The 24,238-nt window shown below is 42.7% G+C and overlaps 1 protein-coding gene across 10 annotated transcripts in view; it reads right to left on the bottom strand.

The window, feature by feature from the left end:
• Positions 1–24,238, bottom strand: part of CCDC91 (coiled-coil domain containing 91) — a 445,798-nt gene that overhangs the window by 271,279 nt on the left and 150,281 nt on the right. For 7 of the 10 annotated variants that reach the window (XM_019482221.2, XM_059726684.1, XM_019482219.2 and 4 more), the window contains exons 4-6: positions 18,018–18,187; positions 14,592–14,798; positions 12,203–12,307 (exon numbers count right to left, since the gene is read on the bottom strand). In XM_019482221.2, coding sequence (XP_019337766.1) covers positions 12,203–12,307; positions 14,592–14,798; positions 18,018–18,187 — 482 coding nt within the window. The remainder of the gene's footprint in view (positions 1–12,202; positions 12,308–14,591; positions 14,799–18,017; positions 18,188–24,238) is intronic. The other 3 variants (XM_059726688.1, XM_059726689.1, XM_059726687.1) reach the window with 1 other exon arrangement.

The raw sequence follows: 24,238 nt of genomic DNA, 5'->3' as shown, positions 1-24,238 counted from the left end.
TATAAGCTACGTGCTAAAATAACAATGCGATACAAATTTATATTGATTTTTTGATACAGTACGTGGGAAATCAGATGCACAAGTCCCAGATACACAAGACACTAGGGGACCCTTGTGTAATTCATCAACACCATTTTGCACTAAGTTGAAAATTTGTCATCTTTCTTAAGTATCAGTTTCCTGTCTTCTCTAACACATGAAATCTGGGAGTCTACCTGACCTATTTTCTGCCCTCCAGTTTACATTACTGCTTGACCATAACTAGGAAAACAACAGATTTTTCATCCTGTTATTCCAAATGAAATCATTCTTAGTAAAATAATTCATTTTTACTCATTACTTTTTTGCCACAATTGGAATACAGTTAGCTAAAACAGGCAGAATGAAGTCAGTTTCGGAATAAGTAAGTGGCAAAGACATCCCCTAAACAAAAGGAGAGAGAAAAAAGAACAAGGATTTTTTTCAGTACTTCCAAAACAACTAAAGAGTTTGTTTTTAATTTAAAAGAATAGGTGTGGGCTGCCAAAAGAAGTCTTGAAACTGTGTTTCAAAGGAAAGATCACACCACATCAACTGCATTGTTTTTTTAAAGAGACGACTCAACTTCTAAAAAGGGTTGGTGATGGGGAAAATGTATATAACTGTAATTAGAATTTTCCAACAGCAACGCTGTATCACTTCAAATAAGACTGTGTGGTAAATCAAGGGAGTGGCAAGGGAAAACGACTATTCAATTTTTTAGTGAATCATCTAATGCTATTGTCTGCAGATAGACCAAACATCAATTGTCATGACAGATAAACAAACAACCTACCAAAAACATTGAAGTTCCAACTCAGACACTAAAAGTCCATTTCTATGAAAAACACATGAAGTGCAACTGTTCCATTTCCAAATTCAATAATAAATGTTTGGTTGGTAAATAGATGTATGCCATGCCATCCATTTAATGCCTAACTTCTATCTCAGGGAAAATCCTGGAAAAATTAATCAAAGAGTCTATATACCATACACTCGCAGAAGGTAGGATTCTGAATGACAGCCAGCATGGCTTTGTTGCAGGCAGGTCTTGTCTTACCAGTCTCTTCTCCTCCTATGACCAGGTAACTTGCCACCTGGATAAGAGAGGAGGTCGACATCGTATACCTAGACTTCCAAATCACCTTTGATCTGGTATCATGATGTTCTCACAGGAAAATTGGAGGATTGTGGGCTTAACTGCACAACAGTTAGGTGGGTAAGAAGCTGGCCTCAGGGTAGGACCCAGAGAGTTCTAATGAACGGATCTCTGTCGTCCTCACGAGAAGTGGCCAGCAGTGTCCCTCATGGGTCCGTGCTTGGTCCAGTGCTTTTCAACATCTTTATCAATTATTTGGATGTGGGAGTGAAGAGCTCACTGGCCAAGTTCATGGACGACACCAGGTTATTGTGGAGCGTGGTCACACTTGAAGATAGGCTGCAGATACAGGCAGACCTAGACAGGCTGGCAAGTTGGGCAGATCAGAACAAGACGAAGTTCAACATTGAGGAGTGTAAAGTTCTGCATCTGGGGACAAACAATCCCCAACATACTTACAGGCTCAATGGCACCAAACTGAACTAGCACCATGACTAAAAGAGACCTAGAGGTAATAATAGACCACAGCATGAACATGAGCCATTAGTGCAATGCTGTAGCCAGCAGGGAAAATAATACTCTGGCATGCATCAATCAATGGTATCTCAAGCAAAACCAAGGAAGGAATTCTTCCACTTTACTCAGCATTGGTGAGACTGGAGTACTGCATCCCATTCTGGGTGCTGCACTTCAACAAGGACCTGGAAAAGCTTGAGAGAGTCCAGAGAAGAGTCACCCATATGATCACAGATTTGCAAGGCAAGTCATACAAGGAAAGGCTGAGGGACTTGGGCCTCTTCAGCCTAAAAAAGAGAAGGCTAAGAGGGGACTTGGCAGCAGCCTACAGCTATATCAGGGGAATACATCAAGGGCTCAGTGAACAATTGTTCACCAGGACACCCTTGGGGAAAACCAGGAGTAATGGCCACAAACTCCTGGAAGATCATTTCAGGCTTAACACTAGGAGAAACTTCTTCACAGTTAGGGTGTCCAGACTGTGGATAAACTCCTGCCAGAGATGGTGCAATCACCTACTCTGGCAATCTTCAAGAGAAGACTGGATGGTCACCTTGTCAGGGGTCACGTGACCCCAATGATCTTGCAAGGTCCTTTCCAGCCCCTTACAATCTGTGAATCTATAATGAGGGACAATATGCTTCAATATCACTGAAACTGTATCATATAAAACACATTGACAGAAGATTTTTAAAGCTTCACAAATGTTCTTTTCTGATATGCTACAGAATTGAATATGCCATGGTTTTAGTTTTACAAGTTTAAAATTATTACGACTTCAAATGTAAAGACTAACAACTTTTTGTCACAAACCACTGAGGCAATAGGCAAGGAAAGCAATGCATTTAGGAGCAGAGAGTAAGAAAGCAGGAGAAATTTGAGACGAATTATACATTTGACTGCTTGATCAGAAAAAAAAAATCAGTCACATAATGCCACCTGCTTCTTTTTTCTCTCTCCAAGCAAGCAAGGAAATTGTATAGAAAAAAACTGCATTACTATGATTTTATGGCTGAGATGTTGCGCACAGAAAAGTTACAAAGTTTAAAGTTATGGTTCCCACAGCAATTATAGCCTGTCTACATTTTGTATGCAAAGAAGTTAGATTTACAATATGCTGTTCAGTGTCTTAAAATATTATGAATACTCAAGTGGAAATGTGGGAGTCATAATTCTGAATTTACTAGCTTATGTGCATGTAAAACCACGACCATAATACTGCATTAAATATTAGGAAAACTTTATAATTCCAGTTAAGAGTAATTTATTCATTCAGTTTATGAACACACTGCTGTCCCCTTTACTGACTCTGGTAGTTGCTGGGAGTATGTGAAAACTACTTTAAAAATGTGAAAAAACCACATGCAATGTGTGGCAAAAGTCCACCTCTGTTTCTCCTCAAAAACTCTGCTCTGTGACAATTTGGTTAGCATGGGCCCAGCAGAAGATACACACCTTACCCTACCTCTTTAGGTAACCTGAGGCTCAATACATTCCTGAGAGAGGGAGGAAACCTACTCCCTCTGCCTACGTGACTGGCATCACATATCTGGATGAGGGACTTGGACACCCTGGTGGGCTAGAGACTATCAGTCTGTCCAGCAACCAGTGATGCATTTCAATTGGTTGGCTGACAGCCAGCAGGTGCTGGCCTCCATTGGACCAGGTAAATGAGGTCATAAGGCCTATATAAGTTAAGGACTGCCCAGGAGGGGGGGCAGCAGCCATGAGGAAAACTCAGAGAGAGAGAGAAGCTGGACCATCTGAAACGTGCTTTCTCTCTCAAAACTCATGATCAAGGAACTGCCTGCCTCCAGAGAGAATCTCCACCTGCCTCTGGATGATACTTGTGGGTAAGCTACCTGAGATCTAACTAGATATACAGCCTGTAGTAACTCAGATGCATGATCAAAGGCTACTTCAGTCACCTTGTTTGCTCTATGGGATTTCTCTGATACTACTCAACTCTGTACCCTATATTCCAACCCTACTCCTTGTAACCAATAAAGTTCTCCTTTGTACCTAGCATGGGAGACTTATTGGGAGTGGGTCTAGATTATGTCTTGGGGTCCCCTTGGTTCAGCTGACTAAGGGAGACCACTACTTGTGCTTCTGACTGAGGGAAGCACCCCAAGTTCTTGAAGTGAGTCAAGTACCCTCGAGGGCTACTAGGCCTGTTTCCCAGGAGGCACAGAGCCAGAATCAAGCCCATCCCTGGGTGATGTCAGCTCTACCCCCAGGCCAGTGGGTGTGCTCCAGGGAGGGGATCGGCCACATGTGAGGCACCCCCAGGGTCGGGTGCAGTGAGGTGGGTGGCTCAGCGCAGGAGCACCGCCTACTGGCCTGCCACACTATGCACTGTTGATCCCAAGAGGTATTCTGGAGACCAAGAAAGGCTCAGAAAGCCTGGTGGAAAAAAAACAAGTACTTGAACCCAATGACAGATGGGGCAGTATCATTGGCTATGCTGCCATAACACAGAAACAGCCAGGCCAGCAGCACAGTTGTTACTTTTTTGCCCCTCTCCCCAAGTTCCAATTCATTCCCCACCTCCTTTCATTACATTACTGAACTTTAATGGTGATTTTAACATTGAAACAGCAATAACATTTAAATGGTAAGATCATACAGATAAACCAAATTGATTACAAATGTAATGAAATGTTCATTAACCTAAAGGAATAAAATAATTTTAGTACCTGTAATAGAGAAGTATACAGTATTATGTCCTAAAATCCAAAGATCGCTAACAGGTGGCCAGACTCAGAAAATAATTTATCTAGGTTTCAAAGACTAAGTTCCAAAGAAACAGTCCCCTTTTTTTGGGTCCCCTTCAGATGGGAAAATAAGCAAGGACAGAGGCTCAATGCTGAAGAGCAGAGTTTTAGGGTTGCAACCCCTTTTTTTTAATCACCTAATCACTACTATGAAACAAAATTAAGTCTGATATGGTAATTGGATGTAGCTCTTTTATCATTAAGAAGATATAAATATTTTTGTTGTTAGTATAAAGTTGCAGCTTGGAGTAAAACAAGATTTAATTGGCATAAAATCACTACACTAGCTCTAGGTATCCCAGAATTGACACACCCAGTTTGGCCAAACTTTTGCCTACATTCCTAAATCTTCTCACCTGCTAACATTTCCATTGCATTAATTGAACGTGTAGCCAGGGTCCCATGTGGCTGGGAGCCCAATCAGCTGATAGGGGTTCCCATCTGTGGGGGGACATGTGCACCCCTATGTCTGGAACACTGCACCAGCTGTGGTCTCTCTCCCCTGGAGACAGTTGTGGCACACCCTCAGCTAGGAGACTGGGTCAAGTTCATTTGGCTCCTAGTTCCCAGCCCAAGATCAGGCTCCCCCTGCACCAGCAATAAGGCGTAACGGGATCTTATTCATGATCCCACAATCACACCTCCTGCCAAGCATGTGTGGGATGGAAGGAGGCACGATTATACAGATCATCTCTTAATAGCAGATGCAATGATGACAGAGCTACTCAACAACAACTTTGCCTCAATCTTCACACAAAAGTCAAGCTGCAACACAATATCTAACAAGGATCATTTAGATAAGGAAGGGGAGAAGCCGAGGCATGAGATAACAAAAGGAACAGCCAGAGACATTTTGATGGATCTGAATGAATTCAAGTCATCAGGATCTGTTGAACTTCACGAAGACCTGAAGGAACTGGCAGAGGATACAATGGAACCCTTGGCAATAACATTTACAAACAAGGTACCAGAGGACTGGAAAAGAGGCAACATAGTGACCTTCTTTTAAAATGGCAAAAGGGAGGGCTGAAGGAATTACAGAGGAGTTATCTTGACCTCAATACCCTGAAAGTTACTAAACCTTATAAGGAAGTCTACTTGCAAGCATCTGGAGGAGGAAAGGCTGATCATGGGCAGCCATCTGAGCTAGACAAAACTACTAAAATGTGGATAGACAACTGGCTCGATAGCTACAAGTAAAGTGTAATTATAAATGGATCCCATGTTAGAATAGCAGGTGGTTTCAAGAAGAGTCCCAAAGGTGTCTGTCCTGGGCCCAGTGTTGTTCAACATATTTATAAATGATTTGGATGCTGGAATAAAGAACTGCTTGAGGAAATTTACAGACAGCATGAAATGGGGAAAAACTGCAAACATGTTAGAGAATACAAATGCAAATGAGAAGGATCTTAACAGATTTCAAAGCTCCATTGGGACTAACAGGATGAAGTTAAATGCTGACTAATGCAAGGTCCTATAGCTTGGGAAGAATAATCAAAGTCACAAATACAAAGTGGGTGATACCTGGTTAGATGGAAGCACGATGGGAGAAGGATCTAGGAGTCTGGATCTGGGCTGCATCAATGGAAGCAGTAGGTGCAGATAGTGCCCCTTTCCCTGGCACTGGTTAGATCTCATCTAGAGTAGTGGCTGCAGTTTTAGGCTCCACATTTTAAAAGGCCAGAAGGAAATTACAGTGTCCAGAGGTGGGAAACAAAAAATGACAAGGTGCTTGGAAGGGATTCATACCAAAAAAGGTTGAAGGAAATGGGCATGTTTAGCTTATGGAAAAGGCACTTAAAGAGGAGACATAATAGGAACCTTCAAATAACTGATGGGCTGCCACAAAGAAGAAGGAAAACATCTTTTCTCTCTGCCTGCAGGGAGCAGAATATGGACCAATGATCATTTAAAGTTGCCACAAAGTATATGGATTAGATATTGGGATAAAATTATTTATTGGTAGAACAGTGAGGTAGTGGAATAGGCTGCCTAGGAAAGCTGTGGAATCTGTTACTGGAGGTGTTCAAGAAGGGGCTGGACAGTCACTTGTCGGGATTGATCTAGGAGTAGCTATGCCTAGGCTCTAATATGAATATTTCTCAAGCTTCTGGGCTTTGCTGGTTGCCACATGGAGCCAGGGAGGATTTTTTTCCATTCCTTTTCCTACATGGGTTTGTTTGTTTGGTTAGTTGGTTTTTTGGGGGTGGGGGGAAGAGGAGGGTGTTCACCTTCTTCAGAAGCATTAGGGGCTGGCTGCAGCCAAAGCTGGAGATGTTGACTGGGGTGTGTCAATGCTTCTGCTGGAGTTTAAAGGTTAAAAGGTCTTGCCCCTCCACTCAGGGTCAGATTGATCACCATATTTGGTGCCGGGAAATAATTTTACTCCATGGTCAGAGTGGACCATGGACTGTGTATTGACTGTGTGAGTTTTGGCCTTCCACTGTAATGGAGAGTGTGGTCCTCTCCCTTAGATTTCTCAAGCATATTATAACAAGCCATGCAGCAGCAGGACATTGGCCACCATTGTCCCCCTGCTTTACCTGCGCCAGGTTAGCGTACCATGACTTGTGGTACGGGTTGATTGTGTAATTTTACTAATAGCTTAGAGAGTGGATTTGTATAGGACAGTTTAGGTAGGGATGATCCTTCTTCTAGCAAGGGATTGGACTACATGACCTCTGAAGGTCTCTTCCAGCTCTACTTTTCTATGATTTTAAGTGGCCATTGGATGATCCCTCAACCTCAGGTGCAGCAATAGCTATGCATTGTTCGGACAAGTAGGTGTATTCTCTTACTGGCAGAAATTACTTGTGTGAAAAGCTGGGATGTTAGATGCTACAGAGACCACTGCATATGATGGTATGGAAGTGTCACACAACCAGCAGGAAGGCAGACCAGCCCATAATGTTTCCTAAGGGTTTCTTTCTTCTTTAGTTTTCCATAATATTTCAGTAACTACTCACACTCTGGGGAAACAACTAACATCTCTAAAAAGTCAGAGAGACCAATGCACTCTGTTTTTTGTGCTGTGTCACTGAGGTTGAGACAGGAGTTTCAAGGTAACCTTCAAGGGATAAGTTACTCATCTAGTTGGAACCTAAAGGCAAAATCCTAGACTCTGAAGTTTTGTTATGATTTCACTGAGGGCAAGAAGGTATCCACAAAAGGAAATATTCTAAAATATTTGGATGCTTATCTAAAATTTATCTGAACCCTTTAAATCCTTTTCTCCAGCCAATTCACCATACCCCCTTTTCAAATCAACAATTCTCCTTTAGCTTTGCCTTGAACATACCTCATTCCCGATTGCTCTGTCTGCTTCCTCAATTCCCCCACCTAATAAAACGAGTAACTCCCTTTTTGAGCTATTTTGTTTTGATTCCCTTTTCCATGCATTCTGGCTGGTCCTTCTACAAAAGTCGTCACAGTTCCCAGAGTCAGACCCTTGAATGTATTTTCTCCCAGATACAACCTGAAAAGCCAGAGAACCTCAGAGATTGGACAATAATAACTTGCCCAAATCCATTTTCAGATCTGAGTACAGTTAGCTTCTGCCAGTAAATGAAAAATCTACTTGTCTGAACTGTACAAAACACACACACACCTGTAACTGTACACTGCTTTAAGATTTGGTCTGCATTTTGAATCTGTAGCTACTTCCAAACTAGAAAAACCTCTTTTTTCCATTCATAGTATTCCACTCCACTTCACAAATCTTTATATGACACGGGCTGAATAAACTCTTTTACCCTATAAAGAACACATAAAAAACTGGGAATAACTGTATTCCCTAGGATGAACAGAACCTACACAACCACATATGGGTGGTCAATTTCAATACCATAATTACATTTAGCAAACAAATATTAAATCATCTGAAACTGTGTTTTCACATGCATAATCCTGGACAAGAATTGGATGAAGTATTTGTATCATACTGTATTTGTTCTAATATTTGAACACAATACTTCACAAACTAACTTCTTATAAGAGAAGGCAAATAAATGTGAGCTAGTGCTATGAAAGACAGGATCAAATCATTTAAAGACTTATCCTGAGAGTTCTCAAGACCATTCCAGTCTTCAACGCAGTCTACTCTTAAGCCATCCAAGACAACAGTCTAATAACCAGCTGTTTCTGCTGGAAAAAGAATTGTTAGCAAGTTGGACATCTGTACTCCATAGTTGCCAAGTTTACTCAGTGTGTGGCCACAGGTGTTGACCTTAGTGCTACAGAAGCCAAAAAGGAAGACAAAAGGAATTGGCATGAAAAGCTGTACTAACAGGAGGAGTCCAATATTCAAGTTACATAAAAGTTATTTTAACTGTCAGCTCCTAGAAGAATGACTCATTTTTCTTCTGATTTGATTCAGACTATACCCTGAAGACAACAAGAGGAAGTACAAGAGCCTTTCTTCAAAGCAAACTAAAGGCTATGACCCTTTAATTTGGCATTCTTGAAGACCGTAGACGTCTAACACGCTCAAGGAGGACAGACACTTCAATACATGTCAGTCACGGCAGTTTATCTTTTAGTTAAACACTTACTATGTATTTGATTAATATGTAGTGAGCCAAGTAAAGCTATCATTTAATTAAGCCTAATACTTCTAATGTCTGGCTGAACAAACAATATGGTTAACAACATTACAGGCAATGCATAATATTGACTTGTACATCAGAAAGGATTTTAAGCAAAATTCATTTTAAAAATGTGTTAGCAAACTGATCCATATTAACCAAGTATCTCTTATGAAAATAGCCCTCATCAGAAGCAGAATGATTATCTATGTATGTAGGGAAAAATATAATTACTGTGAAACTAGAAAGACAGCAGTCAAGAATTAATTGCTACCTGATACAGGACGTATTTTATTTTAGCAACCTTTAAATATATGAAGAAGCAATGTGGTAGCCCTTTACAGTTACCAAGAACAACAAAAACAAAGCTAACTGGCTGCGTCTACACAAGATGCTACATTGCTGTAATGATGAGATACAGTGATGTAGATCATTGCTATGGCGACAGCGTCACTAGGCACAAACTGCGATGCCGATGCTACATCGGTGTAGCTCGTCACTATGGCAAAATAGCATCTAAAATAACCATGCGCCACCGGGACTGCGCAGTACTACATGTGAAGTCCCGGGCACATGTAGATGTGCCCACTGGGTCCCAACTAAGCAGCATTGAGATGTTACTATTATTTTTATTTGTGCATTTCAGGGGCACAGACTGAAGAGTTTATTTAAATAAAAAATAAAGTTTCTTTAATTTATGAAGGGCTTTGAGCATCTGATACAAAGACTTGAGACGGAAGTGTTTTTATGCTGTTGTTCAACACCACACAATTACTTTTCTTTTTATGAAACGTGTATTTTACAATGCTCTTACTCTGCAGTTATTCAACTCCATTCCAATCCGATAACAATTTAAAAGACTAATCAGAGTCACTGTATAACATGTGAAATCATACACTTAATATATTCTCTATGGAATATAATTTTCCACTAATCTTTTCTGTCAGGTGGCTCATGTAAGAAAATTTTACTTTAATGCACAGCAAATCATGTATGTTAATTCACGATTGTTACGTCCATTATTCTACCAATTCTAATGTTATAAAAACCTTAATCTGTCTGTCTGTCTGTCTGTCACGCTTTATTTGCGCTCTGATTGACTGGCAAACAGCCTATCAGAGTGTGAAGAAGCATTCAGACAGGTAACAGCACGCTACCATGATGGCGTGGACACAGGGACGGAGTGGAGGGGGTGAGGCCAGCTCCCTGGAGGTAATGGCAATAGAGCGGACAGGACACTACCCTGCTCCCTGCAGGTGGCAATGATGGGGGGTTGCGAACTCGCTCCTCCACCCACCCATGCTCCTTGAAGGTGATGGCAGCAGCAGCGTGGGGGAGAAAGCAGTCTGGATGTCATGTGGTGGAGAGGCCGCCAGCGCTGGCCTTGACCTGCCCCTTCCCCCTTTTGTCATTGCCACCTGCAGGGCCGATCCGGTGGCGGTGGGCCTGACACAGGAGGGGAAGGAGCAAGCACGCCACAGTTGTGGTCGTGGGGGAAGGGGAGGAGTGGGCCCAGGCCTGACATGGGGGGAGAATGGGCCTGACACTGGGGGGGTGGAGGGGACGGGGGGGCCCGCTGTGATGGGGGGGGAGCAGCAGGCCCAGCCCAATGCAGCCTGACACAGCAGCAGCTAGGGGAGGGGAGGAGCAGGCCTCCTCCCCGCCTCAGGCCTGGGCCTACTCCTGCCCCACCGCCCCTCCACCACGTCAGTCCCAAACCTGCTTCTCCCATCCTGTCACCACTGGGTCAGCTTGGACCCGCTGCTCCCCCCCCCCCACTGCAGAGGCCCAGCTTCTCCCCGCCCTTGGTCCCAGTCCTCCCCCACATTGGGCCTGGGCCTGCTTCTCCCCTCCCCCCGCCGCTCTCCACATCGGGCCCAGACCCCAAGCAGGAGGAGGGAAGGGAGAAGCGGGCCCAGATGGGGAGGGGGGTGGTCATGGGACTCCATCCCCGCCCGCTCCCTTCCTCCCACCCGGTCATTCTTGACGGGCAGTTGGCTAGTGTAGAATATAGAGCCTGATCTAAAGACTACTAAAATGAATTTAAATTCTCTTACTGGCTTCAAAGGCTTCTTGTTAGGGTGCAACAATAGAGATTTTGGGGGTTGATACTGATAGCTGATTTTTAAGGAGGTATATCAGCCAATACTGATCCAATTTTCGATATGCAGCCTGCCAGCTTGAAGAGCTGCATCCAGCTGGTAAGTCTGTTGTGGTGGAAGGGGAGGAGGGAGGGAGGGAAGAGGTGTGGCGGGGCAAATCAAGGCCCCTGCAGTGAGGAAAGGAATGGGGCTGGGGCAGGGACTGCCCAGCCGGGGTGGGGTGCAGTGGAGTGGGGTGTGAGATAGAGCCACGGCTAATCTGGGGGGCATGGGGAGAGCAGGCTGGCTCCCACCACTGCATGCACCCCAGAAGGGCACAGAGGGGGCATGTGTCCCCAGATCTGCGTGCGGGGCGGAGCAGGGCAGAATGGGCTGGAGCCAGGGCAGTACCAGACTCTTCTCAGTGGGGGCTGGGCCGGGCTGTGCTTGGGGTGGGCAGCAGTGGCACTGGGAGAGGGGTTACAGGTGGGGGCCTGCAGCAACCCCAAAATTAAGCCCCCCCTCCCAGTGCCGCCACTTCCCACCCTGAGCACAGCCATGGCCCTACATCCCCCCACTTGCGCTGGAAAGAGCCCGGCATGGCCCCAGCCCCAGCCTGCAGCTGCAGCCTACCCCACCTACACCCCATGCAGATCCATGGGCATGCCCCACCATGTCCTCTTGGGGTGTGTGCAGCAGCTGGAACCGCTCCCCATCCCCACACCCCCCAGCCGTGGCTCTGTCCCGCTCCTGTCCCAGCCCCTGTCCCAGCCCCATTCCCTTCCTTACTGCAGGGGCCTTGATCAGCCCCCCCCACACACTCCTTTCCTCCCCCCTCCCCTTCCACGATGACAGACTTACCATCTGCATGGAGTTCTCCACACTGCCAAGCTGTCCTCCTTGCTGCCTATGTGCTACACTGTGGTTATGTGCATGCACGGGCCTTTATCAGCCAAATTATCAGCCACATCAGACCGATTTCCAACACGGCCAATTTTCTTTACATTGGTGCCAATCCATTACTGGGCCAATCCATCAGTGCACCTCTACTTCCTGTCAGGCCTATTGATCAAAACTACAAGGTAGTGTACGTGCTAGGTATTAAATATGAGAAAGAAGCAGAATTACCTGGAGCTCTTTGTAATGATCTTGGTACGAGATGAATATATCTTCTTTATCTTTCAGGAAACTCATTTCTAGGACACTGTGTTTTTCCATCAAATCTTCTAACTCCTAACATTCAAAGATAAAACCAAATATGTTACATGCTTTTAGAAGTGCAAGTGTGCAGTCCTCTGGAAATTTCAGGAACCTGTTTGACCTCTCAAGATACTCTTTCTGGATGCTTCTTGCAAATACAGACTATGTATCAGCACTGACTACCTATCTAGATTTTTCTAGAGTGCTCATTCACCATTGAGCATTTTTCTAAAATGGACAAAAAACAAGTGCCCTTCTCACTGTCTATAGTAACTTCTACTTTCTGCCTCAACAGGCATGCATCCTCAGAGGATCCAAAGCAGCTGCCTATATCCTAAGAACTTACTGAGCTCAAGCCATTCCCCAACCAAGTCAGAGCCATCTTACAGGATATCTGTGTGATATCAGGCAAGTTAGTATTATTATTCTTATTTTGCAGATGGAGATGGAGTAAGGCCTGAGCTGTCAACTGTATTCTTCAATTTAGGTTGCTCAGTCTGAAGATCGCAAGAAACTAATTCCAATACTACCTTATTTTTAATGTCTGGTTTTACTATTTTAAATTATAAAGTGAAAAGAATTTTAAATCTTCTAAGTTTTTGAAAAAAAAATTAAAACCCAGAAATTCCATCATGTAGAGCCATAAGGAACTCCATATGCTTCAGCATTAGGGCTAAAAACCTAGGGTGCCTATACACGTGCTCCACCATGTCCTGATTAGAACACGTTGGAGCACGCTCAATTAATCCGTGATGCAGCACGTAATATGCATGCTGCAGTGTCTCATGCCTTCAGTGTCCCACACTTCAAAATGGTAGTGGGGGCACTTTAACTAAAGCTTGTTGAATTAGAGTAGCTCCCAAGAGCCACTCTAATTAAAATGTCTCCCCTCCTCCCCACCCTCTTCCACCCCAGAGCACATGTCTAGGCACCCTTAGAACCTAAGGTCCCATCTACATGGTAGACTTAAGACATGATTAACTAGTTAATCATGTCTTAAGCTGTGTTCCAGCAGCATGTTCAACCAATTAATCACGTGATAGAACAAGGAATAAGCCACAAAGTTATTCCACAAAAGAGTGCAATAACTTTGTGGCTTGTTCTTATCATGTCATTAACTGAATATGTGTCCAGGTGCTCCCCTGTGGTGTCCTATACCCACAGGAGACGCTGCTGGGGCTGCGAACCTCATCAGCTGCAGGGCTTGCAGTCACAGCAGCACATGAGCTCCCCCTGTACTGACAATAAAGCATGACTGGATCTGATGCTGGATCCATCAATCATACCTCCTGCCATGCACATATGGCACAGCAGGAGGCATGATTGTGTGGATCCCATATCAAATCCAATACTGCCTTTACCTGAACATCTAGAGGGGGCCATAGCTTCAGCAGTTCCTCTTTGTACTGACAGAGCAATTGATGACAACAGCAGACTGATGTCTCCCATGTAAACCAATACAAGGGAATGAGACAGGCAGTACAGGCAGTGAGTTTTATGATTACTTGTTATATAGAAAGAAACCGACTCAAAACCTTAAATTCAACTGGGCAGAAAAGATTACAGACCCTTCTGCCTTTCTGCCCTCCTGCTTTCTCTGAAGCCTACCCCCTGTCCCTGTTGCATAGTGTCTCTCCTTCAATACATATGTATTGTATTTCTCCTCCACTTGTAGCTTATCTCCTTTAACAGCTCCTATCGGTCCCCATCCTGTCCCTAGCCTGCCCTCACATCTCAAGCCTTCTGCCTTTTAATCTAGCCAATTCCTCTTTCTCCTCCATGCTACCCTGATATTTATTTAGTAGATGGATGTTAGGCGAATGAAGCACTGGAAATACAGTTACTCCACTCAATTCCAGCATCATAGTAGCCCTCAGTAGATGAGAGAAGCATTTTGTGGCAAAATGTCCTGCTCATCTCAGAGCTGTAGCATGTTGAATGCAGACAGAATCATAAGAACTCAACTGCAAGGCTTTAATGAACATGTACAGAACATGAGATTGACAGGGACAGCAAGGGCACCTCTCCCCTTTCCTCTAGAGTTTGATAGTGTTAAAATTTGTATGGACAATGAGTGTAAAAATGTTAAACATGTTAAAAAGGTCATATACTTTTCCCTAACCTCACTTTTAGAATAGGCTGAGCCCTCTCTGGCAAGGCCTACAATGAAAATTCATCCAAAGAAAGACACCGTCTTTATAAAGAAATCTTAGCCTGAACAACTGAAATTTGTCAATGTTATAACTGAAACAGGATACAATAAAGGAAAGCATTAGCTGCTCAAATTGGGTGCCACTGCCTGCTCTAGAAGTCATACCTTTTTAATTCTGCATTTTTCTTCTTCAGCAACTTTGAGTTTAGTCTCTAGGCTTGCAACTGTTTGTTGAAGGCAGCTCTTTGATCCATTTGACCCCTTCCGCTGTTCATCATCTACAGAGATGGTTGATATTACTAAAGACTTTTCACCAGGTAAACTCAAAGAGGGAATTGGGATATCCAAGGAAGAACCAGTTGATAACCTAACCTAGAGAAATAAAAGTACACTGTTTGGTGTCAAATAATAAACAACAGATATTTTGAAGTTATTTAAATTAAGACCTTTGAAAATTAAAGCAGTTGCTTGCAATCAAAAGACCTTGAAGTTGGACTCTGCAATTCCCACCCAAGTGATGCAGAGCTACGGTAGTGGAACCTTAGCTAGAAGAGCCCACTGAAGTACTCATGGTGTGTCCGTCCAATGAGTTCCCTCAGGAATATGAATATGCAAAGTCTATATCAAACTCTTGGTTACAAGTAAATAACCTTTGTTTCTCCAGCAAGTGGCCTCTTCCTATTCTCACTCATGAGGAATTCATCTAAGATTGAGCAACTCTTCTTTCTGGCCCTTAAACAAGACTTACAAAATTTGTATAAAGTTTGTTTACAAATAGGTCTATGAGCAGGTGCCCACAATCCACAAAAATTCTCTATACAACCAGCACTAGCAATGATCACTATTGAGTATTTACACTAGCTCAGTTTAGCTGACTTCTTATATTTTCTTTTTCTAAAAGCTGTAGTAATATTGTAAATATATTGTTATACAACATTCCCAAACTACTAAAAACTTATTTAAAATTTTCACTATGTACAATTCTAAATTAATGTAAAGCAAAGTATGAAAGAGACACCACCTCTTAGTCTAAAAAGTGACCCAGGCAAAGGGTCAGATCAGTTCCAAATCCTTGGTTGCTGAAATCTGGAAAGAACTGAGGTGGCTAGAGTGCTCTGTCACATTCTTCCTCCCCCCAGCCCCTTTTACAGCCTTACAACTGAATGTAAAGGGAGAGATAGGAAGAAGCATTTGATCATTTCAGTGGTCAGTACTGGCTGTGGTTCTACTGTTGAAGCATCACCAACTGGTACATCCTGTGTGTAAATATGCAGTAGCCATTTAAAGGAGAACTTATATTTCTAGCATTAGTCTTTAAATATCAACCTGTACATTATATGTTGGTTAAACAAAGTAGTCTCCAAAACACTGCCACAAAAAAAATGCTTCTGAAAAACCATTAGAACATGATTTGACCAACAGCCAGACTGGCAGCACCTAATTAACTGAACCATGAATAACCTCATGGAAGCTAATGGAGCAACATACTATTAATTATGAGCAAAGGTATTTACAAGATAGCCCAAAGCTTCAAATGACACAGAACAAACAGAACACATGTGGACAGGAGACAGTAATTGTTAGCATTTTAAGAACATATCAGAAACTGTCTAATCCCAAAGCTGGTAGATATGTGTTGCAGGGCACCCCGGTGCCTGCTCCTAGAGAGGAGAAACTGCCAGGGAGAGAGCCCTGGCAGAGCCAATTGAGCACAGCTGCGGGTTGCCAGAGCAACTAAGCAGAGCCAGCTGCCTGTAGGGGGCAGGGCCTGGCCCTTATGAAGCCCAGGGCTGAAGCCAGGCTAGCAGTTCTCTGCCAGCAGCCTGGGAGGCAGGAGCTTTGGGAGTGAGGACGTGGAAAGGAGCCTAGCAGCAAGTACCATGGTCATATGGAGCAATGTTGTTATGGCCATAGGGCTTCGGGTTTGAGTTACAGCCAGACGGCTTGAGCTTGCAGTTGTGTTACAGCCTAGGGGCTTGTGGTTTTGCTTTGACGTTGTGATATTACACCCGGAGGCTTGGGTGAGGCTGTAGGGGTTGGAGGAGGCCTCATATAGGGGACCCCAGAGAGTGTGGGGTGCTCTAGCGCCAGTGAGGGAGCAGTCTAGCGCCAAGAGGGCGCATTATTTTCACAGCGCCAGTGAAGGCGCAGCTTACACGCCAGTGCGGGAGCAACTGGCGGCGAGGAGCGCGGCCAATGGGTCGCGGGAGCAACCAGTAGGTTGCAGACGGGGGGACATAGACCCCAGATTGCATATGGGGTACATAGACCCCAGCCCCAGAGCGAGGGGCGATTTCATTGAGAAGCCCCGTAGGGGCACGGCGAGCCCCAAAGAGGGGGAGCGCCACATTGTATTATTGAGAAGCCCCGTGGGGGCACAGCGAGCCCCAAAGAGGGGGAGCGCCATACTGAGCAGCCCTAGAGAGGGGCGATACTGAGCAGCCCTAGAGAGGGGCGATAGTGAGGAGCCCGAGACGGGCATAGTGAGCCCGGCCACAGGCTAGTGCGGCAACACCCCTCAGACCAAGGCAGGGCGCTGTGGTTGCCCCGAGAAGACAGGGAGTAGCAGCGTGGTGAGCCGGGGTCAGAGAGGGTACCCGTGCGGTTGGCCGGAAGAGCTGGGGCCTGCTAGGGAGTCCCTGAGCGGGACCGCACCATCAGGGGAGGCCCAGTGAGAGGCTGGGTACGAAAGAAAGCCCAGAGTGGGCTAGATCATAGAGGAGGCCCAGGAAGCGGGCATACAGACCTAACAACGTCTATTACATCTGCAAGGCTTGGGGCGTGGTATTAGGGGCTGGTAGGAGCCACGCATAGCCCATAAGGCTAGGGTGTCCGGGGAACACCCACCATATCGGGAGACCCCCAGGGGGTCCGGAAGAACCGCGGGGACAGAGGTCCCAAGTAGCCATGCCCAGGGAGTCATAGGCAGCCTCCCTATTACATTTTCCAACAAGACGTGGTGGGCGAGAATTAGAGGGTGCCTTGGGCCAGCCTGACACAGAGCGAGGGACCTCGAGGAGATCACGGCCCTCTGAAAGGACCCCGCCATGACAATATGACATTCATAAAAGGGTCTATTTCTTAAGTCTTTGGTAGCTTTACCAGCAATTTTTTCCCCTAAGGAACATTACTACTAAGATCTCCTGTATTTCAGCCTTATTACCCCATTGAACAATTTTTTAAATTTTTTTAAACATTTTTACACTTTTTTTTAAATGTACTACACATCCTAATGAACTTATTTTTATTGAGAGCCACAAAAAAGTATGGCAATGAATAACAATTAACATAAAAATAAATCCTCTCTCTAAGAAAATACTGATACACTGAAAATATTTAGGTTGATAAACATTTTAAAATATATCTTCTGCCATTTCAAATAATTCAGAAGGTACTTCATTTCATATTTAATATTTAGATGGGTAACTGATACATTTATTTTTAAAATATACCCTTCAAATACACTCAATGGTCAAATTTTGTCCTTTAGGAAAAACAAAACAATCTCTAATTTGCTAAGAAAAAATACAATGCCAAGAGACTAATTAAATACATTAATTTCCTGTAATAAAAAAAACAGATTGTTTTTACCTGTTCTTTAATAACAGCTGGATTTAAAATGCTGTTGCCTGTTTGAACAGCTGTCACTACATTATCACTTGATAAAATGAAGGATTCAGAAGGAACAAGGCAAGCAGAAGGTAAAGAATGCTCCAGCAGAACATCAGAAGAGACATTTTGAGGTACATAGACTTCAGTTACTAATGCAAGACACAAAAAACAGAAGGAAAACAAAACATTAGACATGAAAAATCATTCAAAATTACTGCATCATGTATGTTTCTGAAATCTATACCTTTGGAAGCTACCAAAATATTATTTTTGTTATACAAAAAACAAGGCACAACAACAAAAAATAAAATAGTCACATTAATGTAGATCTGACTTGATTTTATCAATTTAAACTTGCCATGGACTTATTTTCAGTGAAGTGTATTGTCATTGAATTCTGTTCTTGGTACACTTTCCATGTATGTACAGTTTATGTTTGCACACTGAAAGATATCATCTGGGATTGCATTACTGTTCCATAATTATTTGAATTTGAGGACCTCCTCTTGGGCATGCTACAAAAGCCATTTATTTGGGAAAAGAAAATTAGGAAAAGTTGGGAAACAAACGTGTCTATTTTGATTCTTTTACTGGCTGCCTCAGGTAATCTATTATTTATATATTAATATTGTATACAATTAAAAAAATCAAGCAACAACTGTCAGAAACCTAAACCTTTTTGAACAGCACTTTTTATTATTACTTAAACCTAAAACCCCCCCCCACAAACATGCATACCTCTCTTATAAGAAATCTACAGATAAACATTGTGACAACCAACTTGGATGAAAGCTGTTTTACACGTGATAAAGCATGACATTTTGCACATCGAATTACAACAGAAACACTGGAAGGGAAAAAGAACAAATAGAATAACCCAACAACCAACAATACACAAATCCAATAAGTACTATGGCAGGTCCAGAGCTTTTCAGCAGTCATGTACCCCAAGAAGGAATTTTCAGTTATAAGACATGAAACTGTACAGTGAACATAGTTAGTTGTACATTACTAAGATCTAGAGATGGTGTTAGATAGGAGAATAGAGGGGCCCACTAATTTTGAACCTTAGGCAAAACCCTCTGTTTGCTGGGAGGAGGGTGGCTGCTGCAGCACCAACTTCCAGGGGAAGCTGCCATTCTGGTGCTCTTTAAGTGGGCACCTAGGGCTGGTGCTCCACTTGCCCACTCGAAGTTATGCTACCAGTGTCCACATCTGCAGACTGGATGACTTAAAACTACCCTGGCTTGGTGAGGCTCACCATGGCTGGGGCCTGGACAACTGTACTGGCTGCTTGCCACTGGATCTGGCCTTTTACTCTGGTAAAGCCATCAGAGGGTGTGCTTTTTCAACAGTGAAAATAAAAAGGACAACTTTACAACATGCTGTCTATAGAACACTACATGAAATGCTAAAATTCTTTTTAAAGAAAAATATTTGACTGAACAATCTATTAGCACTACATATATTTTTATAAGGTTAACTGACAACTCTGTTAAATACCCTGCTTTCAGTGACTTATAATTTTGCCAATTTATGTAAAATGTTTCAAGTAAAAATGTAAAACTAGATTGCTTCTGCTTTCTTCTGTTACCACTTAGCCAGATCAATGCAGCATCCAAAACTTAAAATCCTGTTGTGATAACAGCAAGCATTTAGAAATACAGGTAGGTTCCCCCTTTTCACTGCTTCTACCAAGCCAAACCCCTGACTGAAGGAAAGAAATAAAGACAGAACAGGAAGAGAGAACAAGAAAAAAAAAGAGAGGGCAGGTTCTAAAAACTGTAAAGTTCCTTAGAGGAATGGAAACAAAGAAAGACTTGCAAACAGGCTGTACTGAAATCTACAACATTTATAGTTATTAGCCAACATGAGTAAGCAGCACAGCACATGGTGGAATTTAACCAAAAGTCAATTTAAATGGCGGGGGGTCAGCATCCAATAAACTCCGTGTACCACCAACGAAAGATTCAATTTACATTTACTGAACAAACATATAATCCGCTTAAAAGGCCATTCTTTCTTCCAGCTCAACAAACAGGAAGGACTAACATGTGTGATTCAAAATAGACTAAAAGTATCTCCTTTAAGTCTTCATCACTGTTTCCAGCTCAGGGAAATGCTCTATAAAACAAATGAAACTGATTGAAGTATGGTTTGAGGAATTCATTATGAGATATGAACATGACACCCACTTGTGATAGATGTTACGAGCCTCAGATGAAACAGACCTATAATCCAGTCACACACATAAAGCCCATGCATTTTTTCTGAGGGACCTTTTTTAATTTTGAAATTCATAACTGAGATGCTAAGACAGAAATTTAGCCTGGGGGTCACTTTTCTAATTGGTACATTCAATGTTTGAAGTGCACAGTTGTGAATCAGATATGGCTAAGTATTTTCCTTCTTATATCACTGATGTTGAAATCCTCTTTCAACATTACCATTGTCTGAGGAGTGGAATGAATTTCGAAGAGTACTTACTGACTTGCCATAGAATGCTTCCACTGTTAGCAGCTAATGGAAATGTCAACTATCTAACATACCTGTCCATGTATTACTGGCAAATGACAACATTGAGAGAAGATGAAATGGTGCCCATGTCTATAATGTTTTCATTTTCATTGACTAGAAAGACAGCAAACTGCCTGCACACTATGTCATTGAAATGACCATGAACAAAGAATCCAAGAACAGAAGAAGTAGGGGCTGGACTGGATTTACCAAGAATCTACCCATGGTTGCAACCAACATACTCAGTAAACCAGTTATTATGTGGTTAAGGAAACAAGTAAAACAGGTGGCTCATTTCAAGCAACCCTTGTATCACCATCCAGAACTGAGTCCGTCAAGAATGGAGATGGACTCTGTTAACCCCAGCTGCAGTATCCCAGATGGAGAAGAGTGAACTCTTGAACTTATGGTTCCGTTGACCTACATAGGACTGACAAGCATGCGCAATCAGCCTGTATTTTATAAGTTGACTACTAAGGGAACATGTTTCCAATGTAAAGTGTGGCATGAAATACTTACCTGAGGTAACAACCCAACAGATTGGTCAGTAATGTGATGGACAGATGAATGATGGAAGGGTCTGTCTAATAACTGGTTCTGGCATATGATTGACAGGTGACGTGAGGTGGATACTATAAAACCTGTCAGGTTGGAGAGCTACTGAGGAAGTGATTGAGTCTGTGTGCACCGTGAGTCTGTGTGGTGGCTGGGTGCTTGCCTGGGAGAGTGACTGAGTTAGTGTCAGTGCGTGTTGCATCCAATTGGGACTGAAAGCTTGTGAGAAACTGAGTCACTTGATGAGAGTGTGGTGTGACACCTGCTCATGTGCGATTAGCAGGAGAGTTGCTTGAGTGGAGTGTGTAACTGAACTCCATCCATTCGTGAAGGATACACTCATAGACAAGGAAGGATACACTCATAGACAGAACCATCCTCTACTCACCTGTATTCACCTGCATACCTTTTGACGGTAAAGTATCACCCATCCCTTTGGAGGTATTGAGTACTCACTGCAAGTGAGGAAAAGATAGAAATCCTCTATGGAACAGGCACTCTGTGACAGGCTGACAAGCCTGTCAGCTTCAGAATGATCTTGCCAGTCACCCCTGGTGACAGGCCTGCATTGATTCTTTCTTATATCTATTATAGTATATAATATTCTCTTAACTCTCTATTGACTGGTTCATTGTTGTAATTTGGATTTATTATTGCTCTATTTTTTTTATCCTTACCTTGATAATATATTCTTGTTAACCTTTGCCTTAGTGTTAAGTTTTCACTGATAGTGGTATACCTCTGGATGGGGCCAGGCTGCAAGCCGATGTCCAGGGGAATTAACCCTTTTGTTGTCCCAAATCCTACAGACCCCTGGTGAGGCTGAAGGTCTAACAAACCTTTGTGCACATAACAGGTGTCCTTATCAGGAGTTTGGTCTTCCACTGAAAATTTGCTGATGTTGTAAAGAGAGCTGTGAAAAAATGGGATGCGGACCAAAGGGATCTGAATCAACCAACTCTTCATTCCCTTTGCTCCGGAGAGCCAGCAACAGAAGAGGTAAGGAAGAGTCTCCACCCATCCCATGCTGAGGTTAATGTGATGGTGGAAACATTCTGGAGAGACTTTCTTCTGAAGTTAAGTCAATACATGACACTATTACCACAAGGAAAAGCAAGACCTTTGCAACAAAGACAACTGCAAATAAGAGCAAGCAAGAGTGTAGGAAAACAGTTGACCATACTGCAATGAAACAAACCATTGACCCTCTCACCAACAGAAGAGACTACCATGACTTTAGAAGAAATCAGGCAATGCAGAATTACTTCTGTGAGCCTTTTGCTCTTCTTAGCAGATGGCATCTTACACAAACCTTTCAAATCAAAGTTCATAACATTGATGAATCTCCAATTGATCTCACCACCATCACATTATCATGCATTAATAGATGTTGGAATTATATTTAATGAAGTACCACCAAGCTAGACATGGTCTGAATATGCCCTTAGTCTCTTCAAGTATGTCACTAGCCGACACCGACAAGCAGTGGCATTTCACTTCATTAATGGTGTTTATGATGAAGAACTGTTGAAGACTAGTACAAAACAGAATGAGCAGCAGCATCACTCAAAGTCATTGTTGTTCCCAACATCTACCCTGTTTCTGACCAGCAAATAAATACCTACTGGAGCATCCTGGCATTCATTTCTATCAAAGCGTTTTAACAAAATGAGACTACAACATTTCCTCTTGAATGAATGTCATTCTTACTTCCACTGCTGTGGCCTATACTTCACAATGAATCTTGTCTGCTATGATTTAAAATCCAGAGAACAATGATGTGCACTTTGTATTGAAATCTCCATGTGAGACTGACACAAGGGTGCTCTTCCATGCAGCTCAAATGTTGCTTCCTACATCAGTCACGTGACTGAGCAAGATATGTACATGTACAAGAAGAAACCAGGAGACACACCATCATACTACTACAGCTGTTTACTTTGCTGTTTACTTCGCTGTTTACATAACAGCGTCTGCTGCTCTTGGGGTTTGTGGATTCACTGGAGTACACACAGTGGGAGGTTTCTCTAGTTGTGGTAAAGTGGCATTTATGAAGTGAATCTTATAATCAAAAAATCTTATGTGCATAAAGCTAACTGAAGATCTTTTCAATAAACTGGCTTTATTTGCTGTCAAAATACTTTACAATGACCCTGTAAGCAACAGTTTGTCCACTGCTTGTGCACATAAATGGTGGCAAATGGCACGCTACGATTCTGCAAAACTTCCTCTGGACCATGACTCTTTCAAACAGTACTGCCTCCAAGCTCACTTGCAAGTCTATGAATGGAGAAATTCACAACATGCACAAACTCTTTATCCAACAAATTGTGGGTGGATGTCAATGCTGGATGTGTTAGAAGCTGTGACACATACTAAAAGTAGATTGCCAGATGGAATGAACTTACCACTAAACAATGAAAATGGGCTTTCAGATGAGCCAATTAAAGCTACTAGAGTCATCTGAAAAAGATGATACAAAAGAAGAATACCTAGATTAAGAATATCCAGTGTATGCCATGTCACAGAATTGACTTCCAATTTGAGTTGAAGTGTTTTATTTTACTTAAATGTGTTCCATAATCATTTGTACTTTTGTTATTAATAATATTAAATGGAACTTTGAAGAAATAAATGGTAAAACTTTCCACTGGAAACAAGTACTCTTATTGTGCTGCCAAAAAAGTGATCAATACTGATAGTTTTTGCATTTAAAGGATAGCTCCCAAATAATGGGTCATTACTCATCAAAAGAGAAAGGAAGTTTGTAGGTTATTGTAATACTTATTTAAAGTGGCTTAGAAAATCAAAAAATGGCCTAATAGGCATCGAGATATCAATATTTATTCATCTCTTTAGTCATGACTCTCATTTTTAAAAATGGTGATCAAACACCTAAATTAGAAAAGTGACCTTCAGGCTACATTTCATCCTAAGCAACTCAAAAATGATTTCCAGTCATAAAAAGGTCCCCTAAAAATGCAGACTTATTATATATATGACTGGACTACTAGAATTCTACAAGATTTTTTTTTTTTTTTGCTGATTTCCTTTCCAAAATGATCACTTGGGGGGGGGGGGGGTGTCTTTTTTGGGGAGGAGGGCAATAACTTTCTACATTTACTGGA

This window comes from Alligator mississippiensis, chromosome 4 (assembly GCF_030867095.1).
Source record: "Alligator mississippiensis isolate rAllMis1 chromosome 4, rAllMis1, whole genome shotgun sequence".
In the NCBI taxonomy this organism is placed as follows: Eukaryota; Metazoa; Chordata; order Crocodylia; family Alligatoridae; genus Alligator; species Alligator mississippiensis.
This window is presented reverse-complemented; position numbering and strand designations above follow the sequence as displayed.